Raw genomic sequence first — 18,491 nt, forward strand, 5'->3', positions numbered from 1 at the left:
TAGTACACTCCCTGTTGGGGCCTGGTCTAAAGTAGTACACTCCCTGTTGGGGTCCTGGTCTAAAGTAGTACACTCCCTGTTGGGGCCCTGGTCTAAAGTAGTGCACTTCCTGTTGGGGCCCTGGTCTAAAGTAGTGCACTCCCTGTTGGGGCCCTGGTCTAAAGTAGTGCACTCCCTGTTGGGCCCTGGTCTAAAGTAGTACACTCCCTGTTGGGGCCTGGTCTAAAGTAGTACACTCCCTGTTGGGGTCCTGGTCTAAAGTAGTACACTCCCTGTTGGGGCCCTGGTCTAAAGTAGTACACTTCCTGTTGGGGCCCTGGTCTAAAGTAGTGCACTCCCTGTTGGGGTCCTGGTCTAAAGTAGTGCACCATAAAGAGAAGAGTGCGCCATTTGGAACGCAGATATATCGAGGAGAGAAGTGGATGATGTCATTCTGCACTCCACCTAACAACGACAGTATAGAGTCTGTGTGTAATTCTCCACAGCTGCTCCACTGGGATAGACTACCACACCATGACCAAACTATGCCAAGATTACGAAGTGAAACATAAACACCCAGCAATATAATCTGGAGGTTTTCCAGGGGGTGGGAGGGCGGGGGGGGGGGGGGGGGGGGGGCACAACCTAACCTCGTTCCAAATGGCACCTGGTCAACAGTAGTGCACTATATAGGGATCAGTGTGCCATATAGAGTACAGTCAAACCGTAATGTAGCATTTTAAAAACACACATCTGGTTTCCACACAACTCAATTTAAAGCAAGTCAAATTACATTCTGGTTTAAATTAGATTGATACAGCTATCCCTTTAACACACACACACAGTGCTTTTCACAGCAACCAGGCATTGACCCCAAAGAGCAACAGCCCTAAAACTAATAACATTTTGATTCAGATGGTGATTGGTATTAAGCTCCCCTAGAGTGACAAGATGGCGCCGACAGAGATGGGCGCCTCGCTTCGAGTCCTTAGGAAACTAGGAAGTATGTTTTTTCATTTTCATGTATTATTTCTTACATCGTTAGCCCAGAAAAATCTTAAGTGTTATTACATACAGCTGGGAAGAACAATTGGATGTAAGAGTGACGTCAACTTACCAACATTACGACCAGGAATACGACTTTCCTGAAGCGGATCCTTTGTTCGCACCACCACCCAGGACATTGGATCTAATTCCAGAGGACCTCCTGACCTCCGACCCAAAACAACGTCGCCGCAGAAGAAGTAGACGGAGCGGCCTCCTGGTCAGACTTCGCAGGCGTGCACACCACCCACCCCTTCCGAGTATATTACTCGACAATGCCCAGTCTCTTGACAACAAGGTAGACGAAATTAGGGCAAGGGTTGCCTTCCAGAGAGACATCAGATATTGTAACATTCTCTGTTTCACGGAAACGTGGCTCTCTCGGGATATGTTGTCGGAATCGGTTCAGCCACCGGGCTTCTCCATGCATCGCTCCGACAGAGATAAACACCTTTCTGGGAAGAGGAAGGGCGGGAATGTATGCTTCATGATTAACGACTCATGGTGTAATCATAACAACATACAGGAACTCAAGTCCTTCTGCTCACAAGACCTAGAATTCCTTACAATCAAATGCCGGCCATTTTACTTACCAAGAGAATTCTCGTCAGTTAGTCACAGCGGTGTACATTCCCCCTCAAGCAGATACCACGACGGCCCTCAAGGAACTTCACTGGACTCTATTGTAAACTGGAAACTGCATTTATTGTAGACAGGGATTTTAACGAAGCAAAATTTGAGAACAAGGCTACCTAAATTCCATCAGCATATTGATTGTAGCACTCCTACTGGCAATACACTGGATCACTGCTCCTCTAACTTCCGCGATGCATACAAGGCCCTCCCCCGCCCTCCCTTCGGCCAATCTGACCAACACGACTCCATTATGCTAATACCATCCTATAGGAAGAAACTCAAACAGGATGTATCCGTGACAAGAACCATTCAATGCTGGTTTTGACCAATCGAAATCCACGCTTCAAGATTGTTTTGATCACGTGGACTGGGAAATGTTCTGGGTAGCCTCAGAGAATGACATTAATCTATACGCTGACTTGGTGAGTGAATTTATAAGGAAGTGCATTGGAGATGTTGTACCCACTATGACTATTAATAAAACCTACCCTAACCAGAAACCGTGGATGAATGGCGGCATTCGCACAAAACTGAAAGCGCGAAACACCGCATTTAACCATGGAAAGAGGACTGGGAATATGGCTGAATGTGAACAGTGTAGTTATTCCCTCTGCAAGGCAATCAAACAAGTGAAATGTCGGTATAGGGACAAGGTGGAGTCGCAATTCAACAGCTCAGACATGAGACGTATATGGCAGGTGTCATGACTGGCCTGTTCGGGTCAGGTTACCGTGGACCACAGTCCTACAGAGATATCTCTCACACCCACCAAAGGGGGGGGGGGGGGGGGGCGGGAGATAGAGGTGGTCCACGGTAACCTGACACCTCGTGCCCATTGTAAATCTTAAGGCAGCAGACAAAATCCTTTGTCCTCTCAAACCCCACCCCCACCCAGAGGGAAGAGGGTATAACAGTAGAAAAGGGAGACGGTAGACCCAGGGGGTAATTGAGCTCCTGGTTTTGGACCAACAGTCCTCTCGGCTCATAGTTTTGGACCAACAGTCCTCTCGGCTCCTAGTTTTGGACCAACAGTCCTCTCGGCTCCTAGTTTTGGACCAACAGTCCTCTCAGCTCCTGGTTTTGGACCAACAGTCCTCTCGGCTCCTGGTTTTGGACCAACAGTCCTCTCGGCTCCTGGTTTTGGACCAACAGTCCTCTCGGCTCCTAGTTTTGGACCAACAGTCCTCTCGGCTCCTAGTTTTGGACCAACAGTCCTCTCGGCTCATAGTTTTGGACCAACAAGTCCTCTCAGCTCATAGTTTTGGACCAACAGTCTTCTCAGCTCATAGTTTTGGACCAATAGTCCTCTCAGCTCATTGTAATGTAACTACATTGCTGCTCGGCCCAGACCCTCTTCAGTAGAAGCTAGTTGACTTCAACATGAACCACAGAAATGACTCATGCAATCATATGACTGCATCCCAAATGGCAGCTACTATTCCTTATATAGCGCCCCCTGTGGGCCATGGTCAAAAGTAGTGCACTGTTTAGAGAATAGGGTGTAATTTGGGATACAGAGGGAGAGAATGAATGATGGAATCCAGGCATCTCATCAGCTCATAAATGTGTTGTATAATTTACCGCTCTCTGACGGTGCCTTCGCTATGGTTACGCTGAGCGTGTGTGTGTTTATGCGCTGGTCTGTATGTGTGTGTGTGTGTCAGTGTGAGCTGGTCAATGTGTGTGTGAGTCAGTGTGTGTGTGTGTGTGTGTGTGTGTGTGTGTGTGTGTGTGCGTGCGCGTGCTAGCTGGTCTGTATGCGTGTGTGTCCGTGTGTGAGTAATACATCCTGGGGAAAAGCTGCTATTAGCCAATAGAAACAAATTGAATAACAGACAGTCCTTACTGCTATTAGCCAATAGAAACAAATTGAATAACAGACAGTCCTTACTGCTATTAGCCAATAGAAACACATTGAATAACAGAGAGTCCTTACTGCTATTAGCCAATAGAAACACATTGAATAACAGACAGTCCTTACTGCTATTAGCCAATAGAAACACATTGAACAACAGATAGTCCTTACTGCTATTAGCCAATAGAAACACATTGAATAACAGATAGTCCTTACTGCTATTAGCCAATAGAAACACATTGAACAACAGATAGTCCTTACTGCTATTAGCCAATAGAAACACATTGAATAACAGATAGTCCTTACTGCTATTAGCCAATAGAAACACATTGAATAACAGATAGTCCTTACTGCTATGAGCCAATAGAAACACATTGAATAACAGACAGTCCTTACTGCTATTAGCCAATAGAAACACATTGAATAACAGACAGTCAGTCCCAAAAAATGTAAAGGAAGTTTGTTCTGAAGTGTCTGTCCTATATCTGAGAGATAGAAGATCAGGAAAAAAAATTTTTTTTACATGTTGTGATGGATTGAGAGGGTGTGTGTGTGTGTGTGTGAAGGCCGATATATTCCTGCTCGTTGGCGACATCTACTGGCCAGGAGGGAGGGTGGGCCCCGGAAGGGTAAGACACTTGTGCTGTGGCACATTCTGTTGTTTCTTTCACCTGAATTAAAAAAGTCCTGGGTCGTTTCCCTGGAGGAAAGTCCATATTTGGTCTACGCTTGTTGTTACTTCACACTCTCGTCACTTGTTGCCCACCAACACCAACGTCACCTGACCGATACACTGAGACTGCAGTAATATCAGATCACGGAGAAGCTCATCAAGCAGCTGCTAGCTCATGACATCCAGGTCCATCTCGATCTGCACAGGGAGGTCATTACAGAGCAAAGGAATCAAAATGTTGGGTTTGTGGCCCACCTATTTATTTATTTATTTTTATTTCACCTTTATTTAACCAGGTAGGCTAGTTGAGAACAAGTTCTTATTTACAACTGCGACCTGGCCAAGATAAAGCATAGCAGTGTGAACAGACAACAACACAGAGTTACACATGGAGTAAACAATAAACAAGTCAATAACATGGTTGAAAAAAAAAGAGAATCTATATACAATGTGTGCAAAAGGCATGAGGTAGGCAATAAATCGAATAATTACAATTTAGCAGATTAACACTGGAGTGATAAATCATCAGATGATCATGTGCAAGAAGAGATACTGGTGTGCAAAAGAGCAGAAAAGTAAATAAATAAAAGCAGTATGGGGGGTGAGGTATGGGGGGGTGAGGTAGGTAAACCTACAGGCCCTCCCCGCTGGTGCTCCGTAGACTAACCCAGCCAATGGACCCAACCGGGCAGGTTCCTGTTGAAAATGGCGGATGACGTGATGGCCTACCTCTTAATCTTTGAGAGGACCGCAACACGGGAGGGTTGGCCCGAGAGCACCTGGGCTGCTTGGACCCTTCCTGGCTGGCGAAGCACACTGGGCCTACTGTGACCTATCAGATGACCAGGCTAAAAACTACAAGGTGGTTCTGACCCGGTATAGCGACACATTGATGACCCGGGCCTTGAAGTTCCACGGATTGGACCCGCCCAGTCAGTTAGGGCCCAGATGCACGACTTCATTCGTCTGGCGATGGCATGGTTGCAGTGACCACGCAGGGGCCCCAGCGTGGTGGAGAGATCGGTAATGGACCACTTCATACGGGCCCTTCCCTATGACGCCAAGAAGGTGGCCAACCAGGGCAATCCATAGAAAAGTATTGTACAAATTCAGCAGGTGTGAAAAAGGCTTTTTGAAAGTGCCGTCTTTATTGTCTTACTCTTTTTAACGCCGTCTTCGGTGTTCTTATCAATACACAAGCACCCCCCCCCCCCCCCCCTCCCCTCCCCTTTTAGTCCTATCCGTGGAACAGCCTGCTGCCCATAGACATGCATTATAACCCATAGAAGGGTCTTGGAACCTCTAACCGTGGCAATTTGACTGTAAACGCATGGGTACGCTAGCATTGGCTGTCGGTCTTGACTTGAATGGGAACTGCTCTCTACGGATTATACTGTGCGTCAATGAAATACAATCTCATCGAAAAATGTAGTTCAGAAAGCAAAATGCTGTAATTATTAAATGTGGAATGTGACAGATAATTTACCCCCCCCCCCCGCAAAACAAACATTTGATGAATAAAATGAAGGGGATGATGACACAATCTTTGCGAGAGGGATGATATCTGATTTCATTGGTCCTCAACTCGCTGCTCAGACACTTCTTTCTGGATTATTGGAGTTAGCGTCCCCATCCCGAGTTAGCCGCCCCCCCCCTCAAGTTAGCCGCCCCCCCCCCCCCCCCCCTCAAGTTAGCCGCCCCCCCCCTCAAGTTAGCCGCCCCCCCCCCCCCCCCTCAAGTTAGCCGCCCCCCCCCCTCAAGTTAGCCGCCCCCCCCCCTCAAGTTAGCCGCCCCCGCCCCCCCCCCCCTCAAGTTAGCCGCCCCCGCCCCCCCCCCCCTCAAGTTAGCCGCACCCCCCCCCCCCCCCCTCAAGTTAGCCGCACCCCCCCCCTCAAGTTAGATGGACAGTTGGTTGAGTGTAGCTAGCTACAGCTGTTCAATAACAAACAGATGGGCGGTTGGTTGAGTATAGCTAGCTAGACCTTCAATAACAAACAGATGGGTGGTTGGTTGAGTATAGCTAGCTACAGCTGTTCAATAACAAACAGATGGGTGGTTGGTTGAGTATAGCTAGCTACAGCTGTTCAATAACAAACAGATGGGTGGTTGGTTGAGTATAGCTAGCTACAGCTGTTCAATAACAAACAGATGGACAGTTGGTTGATGCTGCACGTATTTAATTACAATGTTGCGAGGATACAACTGTGACATATATAAAAGTATGCATCCCAAAATGGCACCCTATTCTCTATATAGTGCACTACTTTTCACCAGAACCCTATAGGGCTATATAGTAGTGCACTATAAAGGGAATAGGGCTCTGGTCTAAAGTAGTGCACTATATAGGGAATAGGGCTCTGGTCTAAAGTAGTGCACTAGAAAGGGAATAGGGCTCTGGTCTAAAGTAGTGCACTATATAGGGAATAGGGCTCTGGTCTAAAGTAGTGCACTAGAAAGGGAATAGGGCTCTGGTCTAAAGTAGTGCACTATGTAGGGAATAGGGCTCTGGTCTAAAGTAGTGCACTACAAAGGGAATAGGGTGTCATTTGGGATTCACACCACATCTTAACTTTCATTCCAATCTGACGTACAAAACATCTTAAGGAGACTAAACACATGATAAAGACAGAACCATTTCCCCCATTACTTCTGGAATAAGGAAACATGGGCTGAGCATAAAGACAGAACCATTTCACTGATTACTTTCGGAATAAGGAAACATGGGCTGAGCAGCTGACATTTTATTTCGGGTTTTTTCCAAAATGAATATTGTATCAATCAATAAAGGACACACATTTTGAAAGTGTGGATCTACTTCCAAATACAGGTCAGTCTCAAGAGCTTTCAGAAGGAGGTTATATTGGTGCAGCGGATCTAAAAAAAAAAAAAAATGTGTTTGTGCACATGGATCATGCTAGAAATGGAGTCGTTACGTTTGAATCTGAAGTCTGTTTTTTTAACCATTCCCTCAGAAACACACGCTAACTGAAAACCATTCCCTCAGAAACACACGCTAACTGAAAACCATTCCCTCAGAAACACACGCTAACTGAAAACAATTCCCTCAGAAACACACGCTAACTGAAAACCATTCCCTCAGAAACACACGCTAACTGAAAACCATTCCCTCAGAAACACACGCTAACTGAAAACCATTCCCTCAGAAACACACGCTAACTGAAAACCATTCCCTCAGAAACACACGCTAACTGAAAACCATTCCCTCAGAAACACACGCTAACTGAAAACATGAAAACCATTCCCTCAGAAACACACGCTAACTGAAAACAATTCCCTCAGAAACACACGCTAACTGAAAACCATTCCCTCAGAAACACACTCTAACTGAAAAGAAAATGGCTGCTTTTAAGTACATTCTTAAAAGTCACACAAGGCATCAGAGAAGAAGAGTTAGTCTATGTAGTCTCTGTAGCGTACTGAGTAGAGTCTGAGGATGAGAGAGAGAGAGTGGTACTGTAGTTTAGCAGGTAGCTGGGTTTGTGGGGCAGAATAGGTAGCCGGTAGCTGGGATTGTGGGGCAGAATAGGTAGCCGGTAGCAGGGGTTGTGGGGCAGAATAGGTAGCCGGTAGCTGGGTTTGTGGGGCAGAATAGGTAGCCGGTAGCAGGGGTTGTGGGGCAGAATAGGTAACTGGTAGCAGTTCCAGAGTTCCAGAGAGAAGCCGCTAGAGTTCCAGAGAGAAGCCGCTAGAGTTCCAGAGAGAAGCCGCTAGAGTTCCAGAGAGAAGCCGCTAGAGTTCCAGAGAGAAGCCGCTAGAGTTCCAGAGAGAAGCCGCTAGAGTTCCAGAGAGAAGCCGCTAGAGTTCCAGAGAGAAGCCGCTAGAGTTCCAGAGAGAAGCCGCTAGAGTTCCAGAGAGAAGCCGCTAGAGTTCCAGAGAGAAGCCGCTAGAGTTCCAGAGAGAAGCCGCTAGAGTTCCAGAGAGAAGCCGCTAGAGTTCCAGAGAGAAGCCGCTAGAGTTCCAGAGAGAAGCCGCTAGAGTTCCAGAGAGAAGCCGCTAGAGTTCCAGAGAGAAGCCGCTAGAGTTCCAGAGAGAAGCCGCTAGAGTTCCAGAGAGAAGCCGCTAGAGTTCCAGAGATGGAGTCCTCTCCTCCTGAACATCCCAGCTGCTGTGATGTCGTTTCAAACCAGCCTTCCCGGGGTGCTGCTAGGAACATGTAGTCCACAAGAGGGAACAATTCTGTAATTTTAGTACACGGCGGTCTGCTCTGTTAGTATCCCAGAGTGCTTTGCGTCCAGACGGGGGCGATAGCTGCGTCACTGCTCCGTAGGACACACTCCTCGGTCCTTACAGCAGAAGTAATGAACTACAACACCGTTGGAATACCTGGCGAAGGCGCTGCGCAGGACAGACAAGTGTTTTAGTATATAGACCGCCGTTACTACATATTTACAACAGGTTTTTATCACATAATAAGGGATGTATTACATAGTTATACGGTGTTTGTAAAGCATTGATATTAGTATGGCCAGCAGAATGCCACCGTGCATTCTGGGTTGGTCCTGGTCGGTCCCTGGATGGGAGACCAGATGCTGCTGGAAGTGGTGTTGGAGGGCCAGGAGGAGGCACTCTTTCCTCTGGTCTAAAAAATATCCCAATGCCCCAGGGCAGTGATTAGGGACATTACCCTGTGTAGGGTGCCGTCTTTCAGATGGGACGTTAAACGAGTGTCCTGACTCTCTGTGGTCACTAAAGATCCCATGGTACTTATCTTAAGAGTAGGGTGTTAACCCCGGTGTCCTGGCTAAATTCCCAATCTGGCCTTCATACCATCACGGTCACCTAATCCTCCCCCAGTTTACAATTGGTTCATTCATCCCCCCCCCTCCTCTCCCCTGTAACTATTCCCCAGGTCGTGGCAGTAAATTAGAATGTGTTCTCAGTCAATTTAGCAGGGAAAATAAGGGTTAAATACAAGTTTACCTGTTTCCTATCTTCTTCTTACAGACCCTGCAGGTCTTTTCCTCTGTGATGATACACTTCACCTGTTGGTGGAAGATACGTTCCTCCTGGACCTGAACACGTCAGACACAAAGACAAAACAACTGGGTTGAATCTCAAAAAGGTAGTTCCTTGTTGCTCTCGTCCTCTTTCCTTTAATTAACCTGCCTCTTTTTCAAAACGTCAGAGAGAAGCAACTCTTCAAAACATCAGAAGGGAGGAAGCTCTTTCCTTTAATCTTCAAAACATCAGAAGAGGAAGCTCTTTCCTTTAATCTTCAAAACATCAGAAGAGAGGAAGCTCTTTCCTTTAATCTTCAGAACATCAGAAGAGAGGAAGCTCTTTCCTTAATCCTCTTGGCTTCTCTTTGAAGTTTTGAAAAAGAGTCCGGTAGAGGACAGTTAAAGAGGAAACCAACACACAGAGCGTCTCTCTCTCTCACCCGTAGGAACTCGGCCTGCAGCAGACTCTTGAGGACCTGGTCAAAGCGTTTCCTCTGAGCCTTCTCCTCCAGAACACTCTCTAGGAACACACGGATCTCTCTGATCTGAGTGTTGGCTGGCAGCAGGTCGATGGCCTGGCAAAGAGATATAATATAGATAGTAAACCTATAGACCTGGACCATAATGATCTGAGTGTTGGCTGGCAGCAGGTCGATGGCCTGGTGAAGAGATATAATATAGATAGTAAACCTATAGACCTGGACCATAATGATCTGAGTGTTGGCTGGCAGCAGGTCGATGGCCTGGTGAAGAGATATAATATAGATAGTAAACCTATAGACCTGGACCATAATGATCTGAGTGTTGGCTGGCAGCAGGTCGATGGCCTGGTGAAGAGATATAATATAGATAGTAAACCTATAGACCTGGACCATAATGATCTGAGTGTTGGCTGGCAGCAGGTCGATGGCCTGGTGAAGAGATATAATATAGATAGTAAACCTATAGACCTGGACCATAATGATCAGTGTTGGCTGGCAGCAGGTCGATGGCCTGGTGGAGAGATATAATATAGATAGTTTACCTATAGACCTGGACCATACTGATCAGTGTTGGCTGGCAGCAGGTCGATGGCCTGGTGGAGAGATATAATATAGATAGTAAACCTATAGACCTGGACCATAATGATCTGAGTGTTGGCTGGCAGCAGGTCGATGGCCTGGTGGATATATATAATATACACTGCTCAAAAAAATAAAGGGAACACTTAAACAACACAATGTAACTCCAAGTCAATCACACTTCTGTGAAATCAAACTGTCCACTTAGGAAGCAACACTGATTGACAATAAATTTCACATGCTGTTGTGCAAATGGAATAGACAAAAGGTAGAAATTCTAGGCAATTAGCAAGACACCCCCAATAAAGGAATGGTTCTGCAGGTGGTGACCACAGACCACTTCTCAGTTCCTATGCTTCCTGGCTGATGTTTTGGTCACTTTTGAATGCTGGCGGTGCTTTCACTCTAGTGGTAGCATGAGTGGCTCAGGTAGTGCAGTTCATCCAGGATGGCACATCAATGCGAGCTGTGGCAAAAAGGTTTGCTGTGTCTGTCAGCGTAGTGTCCAGAGCATGGAGGCGCTACCAGGAGACAGGCCAGTACATCAGGAGACGTGGAGGAGGCCGTAGGAGGGCAACAACCCAGCAGCAGGACCGCTACCTCCGCCTTTGTGCAAGGAGGAGCACTGCCAGAGCCCTGCAAAATGACCTCCAGCAGGCCACAAATGTGCATGTGTCTGCTCAAACGGTCAGAAACAGACTCCATGAGGGTGGTATGAGGGCCCGACGTCCACAGGTGGGGGTTGTGCTTACAGCCCAACACCGTGCAAGACGTTTGGCATTTGCCAGAGAACACCAAGATTGGCAAATTCGCCACTGGCGCCCTGTGCTCTTCACAGATGAAAGCAGGTTCACACTGAGCACATGTGACAGACGTGACAGAGTCTGGAGACGCCGTGGAGAACGTTCTGCTGCCTGCAACATCCTCCAGCATGACCGGTTTGGCGGTGGGTCAGTCATGGTGTGGGGTGGCATTTCTTTGGGGGGGGGGGGGGGGGGGGGGGTCGCACAGCCCTCCATGTGCTCGCCAGGGGTAGCCTGACTATCATTAGGTACCGAGATGAGATCCTCAGAACCCTTGTGAGACCATATGCTGGTGCGGTTGGCCCTGGGTTCCTCCTAATGCAAGACCTCATGTGGCTGGAGTATGTCAGCAGTTCCTGCAAGAGGAAGGCATTGATGCTATGGACTGGCCCGCCCGTTCCCCAGACCTGAATCCAATTGAGCACATCTGGGACATCATGTCTCGCTCCATCCTCCATCCATTGCACCACAGACTGTTCATGAGTTGGCTGATGCTTTAGTCCAGGTCTGGGAGGAGATCCCTCAGGAGACCATCCGCCACCTCATCAGGAGCATGCCCAGGCGTTGTAGGGAGGTCATACAGGCACGTGGAGGCCACACAAACACTACTGAGCCTCATTTTGACTTGTTTTAAGGACATTACATCAAAGTTGGATCAGCCTGTAGTGTAGTTTTCCACTTTAATTTTGAGTGTGACTTCAAATCCAGACCTCCATGGGTTGATACATTTGATTTACATTGATCATTTTTGTGTGACTTTAAATGTCAGCACATTCAACTATGTAAAGAAAAAAGTATTTAATAAGAATATTTCATTCAATTCAGATCTAGGATGTGTTATTTTAGTGTTCCCTTTATTTTTTTGAGCAGTGTGTATATATATATATATATCCATCTCTCCCTCTCCGTGTGTGATATATACTGAACAACATGCAACAATATCTAAGATTTTACCGAGTTAAAGTTCATAATGAAATTCAGTCGGTTTAAATATATCTGTTGGTCACAAATGGGCAGATGCTGGATATTGGCGGGAACTGGAACACGGATGGTTGGCACGACAACGGGCCTCAGGATCTCGTCACGGTATCGCTGTGCATTCAAATTGCCATCGTTGTCTGTAGCTTATGCCTGCCCCCATACCATAACCCCACCATGGGGGCACTCTGTTCACAACGCTGACAGTAACAAACCGCTTTCCGCCATACAAGTGGTCTGCGGTTGTGAGGCCGTTTGCACGTAATGCAACGTTCTAAAACGATGTTGGGGAAATGAGAAATTAACATTAAATTCTCTGATGGACATTCCTGCAGTCCTCTCAATACTTGAGACATCTGTGGCATTGTGTTGTGTGACAAAAGTGCCCATTTTAGAGTTACTTTTTAATGTCCACAGCACAAGGTGCACCTGTGTAATGATCATGCTGTTTAATCAGCTTTTTGATATGCCACACCTGTCAGGTGGATGGATTATCTTGACCAAAGGAGAAATGCTCACTAACAGGGATGTAAACAAATTTGTGCACAAAACATTTGAGAGAAATAAGCTTTTTGTGCGTATGGAACATTTCTGGGATCTATTATTTCATGAAACATGAGACCAACACTATTTTTGTTCAGTGTATTCTGAAAGTATTCAGACCCTTTGACTTTTCCCACATTTTGTTACGTTACAGACTTATTCTAAAATAGATTAAAAATGAAACAAAACGGTCTGAAACCTGGAGGAGCTTCTCAACTTAGTGGTATTCAGCTGTGGTGCAGTCTACCTTAGTGGTATTCAGCTGTGGTGCAGTCTACCTTAGTGGTATTCAGCTGTGGTGCAGCCTACCTTAGTGGTATTCAGCTGTGGTGCAGCCTACCTTAGTGGTATTCAGCTGTGGTGCAGCCTACCTTAGTGGTATTCAGCTGTGGTGCAGTCTACCTTAGTGGTATTCAGCTGTGCTGTGGTGCAGCCTACCTTAGCGGCATTCAGCTGTGGTGCAGCCTACCTTAGTGGTATTCAGCTGTGGTGCAGCCTACCTTAGTGGTATTCAGCTGTGGTGCAGCCTACCTTAGTGGTATTCAGCTGTGGTGCAGCCTACCTTAGTGGTATTCAGCTGTGGTGCAGCCTACCTTAGTGGTATTCAGCTGTGGTGCAGCCTACCTTAGTGGTATTCAGCTGTGGTGCAGCCTACCTTAGTGGTATTCAGCTGTGGTGCAGCCTACCTTAGTGGTCTTCAGCTGTGGTGCAGCCTACCTTAGTGGTATTCAGCTGTGGTGCAGCCTACCTTAGTGGTATTCAGCTTGCTGTGATGCAGCTCCAGGACATGTAGAGCTGCCATTAGATTGGCCTGTGGCTCCAACAGCTCCATTTTGATTGGCCCAAGGCAGTGGACGTCAGGAGGGGACAGGTACATGCGCAGTAGAGACAGGTACACCTGTATCACAACACCACTGGGTTAACAGACAGGTACACCTGTATCATAACACCACTGGGTTAACAGACAGGTACACCTGTATCACAACACCACTGGGTTAACAGACAGGTACACCTGTATCACAACACCACTGGGTTAACAGACAGGTACACCACTGGGTTAACAGACAGGTACACCTGTATCACAACACCACTGGGTTAACAGACAGGTACACCTGTATCACAACACCACTGGGTTAACAGACAGGTACACCTGTATCACAACACCACTGGGTTAACAGACAGGTACACCTGTATCACAACACCACTGGGTTAACAGACAGGTACACCTGTATCACAACACCACTGGGTTAACAGACAGGTACACCTGTATCACAACACCACTGGGTTAACAGACAGGTACACCTGTATCACAACACCACTGGGTTAACAGACAGGTACACCTGTATCACAACACCACTGGGTTAACAGACAGGTACACCTGTATCACAACACCACTGGGTTAACAGACAGGTACACCTGTATCACAACACCACTGGGTTAACAGACAGGTACACCTGTATCACAACACCACTGGGTTAACAGACAGGTACACCTGTATCACAACACCACTGGGTTAACAGACAGGTACACCTGTATCACAACACCACTGGGTTAACAGACAGGTACACCTGTATCATAACACCACTGGGTTAACAGACAGGTACACCACTGGGTTAACAGACAGGTACACCTGTATCACAACACCACTGGGTTAACAGACAGGTACACCACTGGGTTAACAGACAGGTACACCTGTATCACAACACCACTGGGTTAACAGACAGGTACACCTGTATCACAACACCACTGGGTTAACAGACAGGTACACCTGTATCACAACACCACTGGGTTAACAGACAGGTACACCTGTATCACAACACCACTGGGTTAACAGACAGGTACACCTGTATCACAACACCACTGGGTTAACAGACAGGTACACCTGTATCACAACACCACTGGGTTAACAGACAGGTACACCTGTATCACAACACCACTGGGTTAACAGACAGGTACACCTGTATCACAACACCACTGGGTTAACAGACAGGTACACCTGTATCATAACACCACTGGGTTAACAGACAGGTACACCTGTATCATAACACCACTGGGTTAACAGACAGGTACACCTGTATCACAACACCACTGGGTTAACAGACAGGTACACCTGTATCACAACACCACTGGGTTAACAGACAGGTACACCTGTATCACAACACCACTGGGTTAACAGACAGGTACACCACTGGGTTAACAGACAGGTACACCTGTATCACAACACCACTGGGTTAACAGACAGGTACACCACTGGGTTAACAGACAGGTACACCACTGGGTTAACAGACAGGTACACCTGTATCACAACACCACTGGGTTAACAGACAGGTACACCACTGGGTTAACAGACAGGTACACCACTGGGTTAACAGACAGGTACACCTGTATCACAACACCACTGGGTTAACAGACAGGTACACCTGTATCACAACACCACTGGGTTAACAGACAGGTACACCTGTATCACAACACCACTGGGTTAACAGACAGGTACACCTGTATCACAACACCACTGGGTTAACAGACATGTACACCTGTATCACAATACCACTGGGTTAACAGACAGGTACACCTGTATCACAACACCACTGGGTTAACAGACAGGTACACCACTGGGTTAACAGACAGGTACACCACTGGGTTAACAGACAGGTACACCTGTATCACAACACCACTGGGTTAACAGACAGGTACACCACTGGGTTAACAGACAGGTACACCTGTATCACAACACCACTGGGTTAACAGACAGGTACACCTGTATCACAACACCACTGGGTTAACAGACAGGTACACCTGTATCACAACACCACTGGGTTAACAGACAGGTACACCACTGGGTTAACAGACAGGTACACCTGTATCACAACACCACTGGGTTAACAGACAGGTACACCTGTATCACAACAGACAGGTACACCTGTATCATAATACCACTGGGTTAACAGACAGGTACACCTGTATCACAACACCACTGGGTTAACAGACAGGTACACCTGTATCACAACACCACTGGGTTAACAGACAGGTACACCTGTATCACAACACCACTGGGTTAACAGACAGGTACACCTGTATCATAATACCACTGGGTTAACAGACAGGTACACCTGTATCACAACACCACTGGGTTAACAGACAGGTACACCTGTATCACAACACCACTGGGTTAACAGACAGGTACACCACTGGGTTAACAGACAGGTACACCTGTATCACAACACCACTGGGTTAACAGACAGGTACACCTGTATCACAACACCACTGGGTTAACAGACAGGTACACCTGTATCACAACACCACTGGGTTAACAGACAGGTATACCTGTATCACAACACCACTGGGTTAACAGACAGGTACACCTGTATCACAACACCACTGGGTTAACAGACAGGTACACCTGTATCACAACACCACTGGGTTAACAGACAGGTACACCTGTATCACAACACCACTGGGTTAACAGACAGGTACACCTGTATCACAACACCACTGGGTTAACAGACAGGTACACCTGTATCACAACACCACTGGGTTAACAGACAGGTACACCTGTATCACAACACCACTGGGTTAACAGACAGGTACACCTGTATCATAACACCACTGGGTTAACAAGGCAGGTAATGTAGGTATGCGTCAGTCATAAGGGGTTACTCACATCTTGGTTTCTGTCCGTCCCTTTGTCATAATGCCTATGACAGTACCTGAGGGGCGAGGGACACAAAATCAGCTTGGAGTGAGATAATAACACGTGACAATTCACAACGAGTGTTTTGAATCGGCATGTTGTTGTTAAAGGCTGGTTGGATGTTTTAGTGGGAGACTCTCTGCAGTCCTACTCACTCTTCAGTAAAGGTTGCAAAATTCCTGTAACTTTCCCAAAATTGACAGATTTTTCCAGAAATCCTGATTGGAAGATTCCCAGAAAGAGGGAATCTGGAATTCCTTTAAAACAGGATTTCTGAAAAAGGGATATTGGGGAAAGTTGCAGACTGAAGTGAGGAGAGACCGAGGCAAAGGCAGACACGACCATCAGGAATGTAACAGGTTCTGGTGAGCCGTCACATTATGTAGAAACGACCATCAGGTTCTGGTGAGCCGTCACATTATGTAGAAACGACCATCAGGTTCTGGTGAGCCGTCACATTACGTAGAAACGACCATCAGGTTCTGGTGAGCTGTCACATTATGTAGAAACGACCATCAGGAATGTAACATCAGGTTCTGGTGAGCTGTCACATTATGTAGAAACGACCATCAGGTTCTGGTGAGCCGTCACATTATGTAGAAACGACCATCAGGTTCTGGTGAGCCGTCACATTATGTAGAAACGACCATCAAGAATGTAACGTCAGGTTCTGGTGAGCTGTCACATTATGTAGAAACGACCATCAGGTTCTGGTGAGCCGTCACATTATGTAGAAACGACCATCAGGTTCTGGTGAGCCGTCACATTATGTAGAAACGACCATCAGGAATGTAACATCAGGTTCTGGTGAGCCGTCACATTATGTAGAAACGACCATCAGGTTCTGGTGAGCCGTCACATTATGTAGAAACGACCATCAGGAATGTAACATCAGGTTCTGGTGAGCTGTCACATTATGTAGAAACGACCATCAGGAATGTAAAGGTTCTGGTGAGCTGTCACATTACGTAGAAACGACCATCAGGTTCTGGTGAGCCGTCACATTATGTAGAAACGACCATCAGGAATGTAACAGGTTCTGGTGAGCTGTCACATTATGTAGAAACGACCATCAGGTTCTGGTGAGCTGTCACATTATGTAGAAACGACCATCAGGAGTGTAACATCAGGTTCTGGTGAGCCGTCACATTATGTAGAAACGACCATCAGGAATGTAACATCAGGTTCTGGTGAGCTGTCACATTATGTAGAAACGACCATCAGGAATGTAACAGGTTCTGGTGAGCTGTCACATTATGTAGAAACGACCATCAGGTTCTGGTGAGCTGTCACATTATGTAGAAACGACCATCAGGTTCTGGTGAGCTGTCACATTATGTAGAAACGACCATCAGGAATGTAACAGGTTCTGGTGAGCCGTCACATTATGTAGAAACGACCATCAGGTTCTGGTGAGCCGTCACATTATGTAGAAACGACCATCAGGTTCTGGTGAGCCGTCACATTATGTAGAAACGACCATCAGGTTCTGGTGAGCCGTCACATTATGTAGAAACGACCATCAGGTTCTGGTGAGCCGTCACATTATGTAGAAACGACCATCAGGTTCTGGTGAGCCGTCACATTATGTAGAAACGACCATCAGGTTCTGGTGAGCCGTCACATTATGTAGAAACGACCATCAGGTTCTGGTGAGCTGTCACATTATGTAGAAACGACCATCAGGTTCTGGTGAGCTGTCACATTATGTAGAAACGACCATCAGGTTCTGGTGAGCTGTCACATTATGTAGAAACGACCATCAGGAATGTAACAGGTTCTGGTGAGCCGTCACATTATGTAGAAACGACCATCAGGAATGTAACAGGTTCTGGTGAGCCGTCACATTATGTAGAAACGACCATCAGGTTCTGGTGAGCTGTCACATTATGTAGAAACGACCATCAGGAATGTAACATCAGGTTCTGGTGAGCCGTCACATTATGTAGAAACGACCATCAGGTTCTGGTGAGCCGTCACATTACGTAGAAACGACCATCAGGAATGTAACAGGTTCTGGTGAGCCGTCACATTACGTAGAAACGACCATCAGGAATGTAACAGGTTCTGGTGAGCCGTCACATTATGTAGAAACGACCATCAGGTTCTGGTGAGCTGTCACATTATGTAGAAACGACCATCAGGAATGTAACAGGTTCTGGTGAGCCGTCACATTATGTAGAAACGACCATCAGGTTCTGGTGAGCTGTCACATTATGTAGAAACGACCATCAGGTTCTGGTGAGCTGTCACATTATGTAGAAACG

The 18,491-nt window shown here is 46.8% G+C and overlaps 1 protein-coding gene across 3 annotated transcripts in view; it reads right to left on the minus strand.

Moving 5' to 3' along the window:
- Positions 1-6,347: 6,347 nt before the first annotated feature.
- The window catches only part of LOC129813292 (vam6/Vps39-like protein), a 47,065-nt gene continuing 34,921 nt past the window's right edge, over positions 6,348-18,491 (minus strand). For 2 of the 3 annotated variants that reach the window (XM_055865626.1, XM_055865625.1), the window contains exons 20-24: positions 16,195-16,240; positions 13,282-13,431; positions 9,589-9,723; positions 9,129-9,220; positions 6,348-8,543 (exon numbers count right to left, since the gene is read on the minus strand). In XM_055865626.1, coding sequence (XP_055721601.1) covers positions 8,462-8,543; positions 9,129-9,220; positions 9,589-9,723; positions 13,282-13,431; positions 16,195-16,240 — 505 coding nt within the window. In that variant the 3' untranslated portion in view covers positions 6,348-8,461. Of the gene's footprint in view, positions 8,544-9,128; positions 9,221-9,588; positions 9,724-9,744; positions 10,308-13,281; positions 13,432-16,194; positions 16,241-18,491 lie in introns of those variants that run through there. The other variant, XM_055865627.1, reaches the window with a different exon arrangement.

This window comes from Salvelinus fontinalis, chromosome 16 (genome assembly GCF_029448725.1).
Source record: "Salvelinus fontinalis isolate EN_2023a chromosome 16, ASM2944872v1, whole genome shotgun sequence".
Lineage (NCBI taxonomy): Eukaryota > Metazoa > Chordata > Actinopteri > Salmoniformes > Salmonidae > Salvelinus > Salvelinus fontinalis.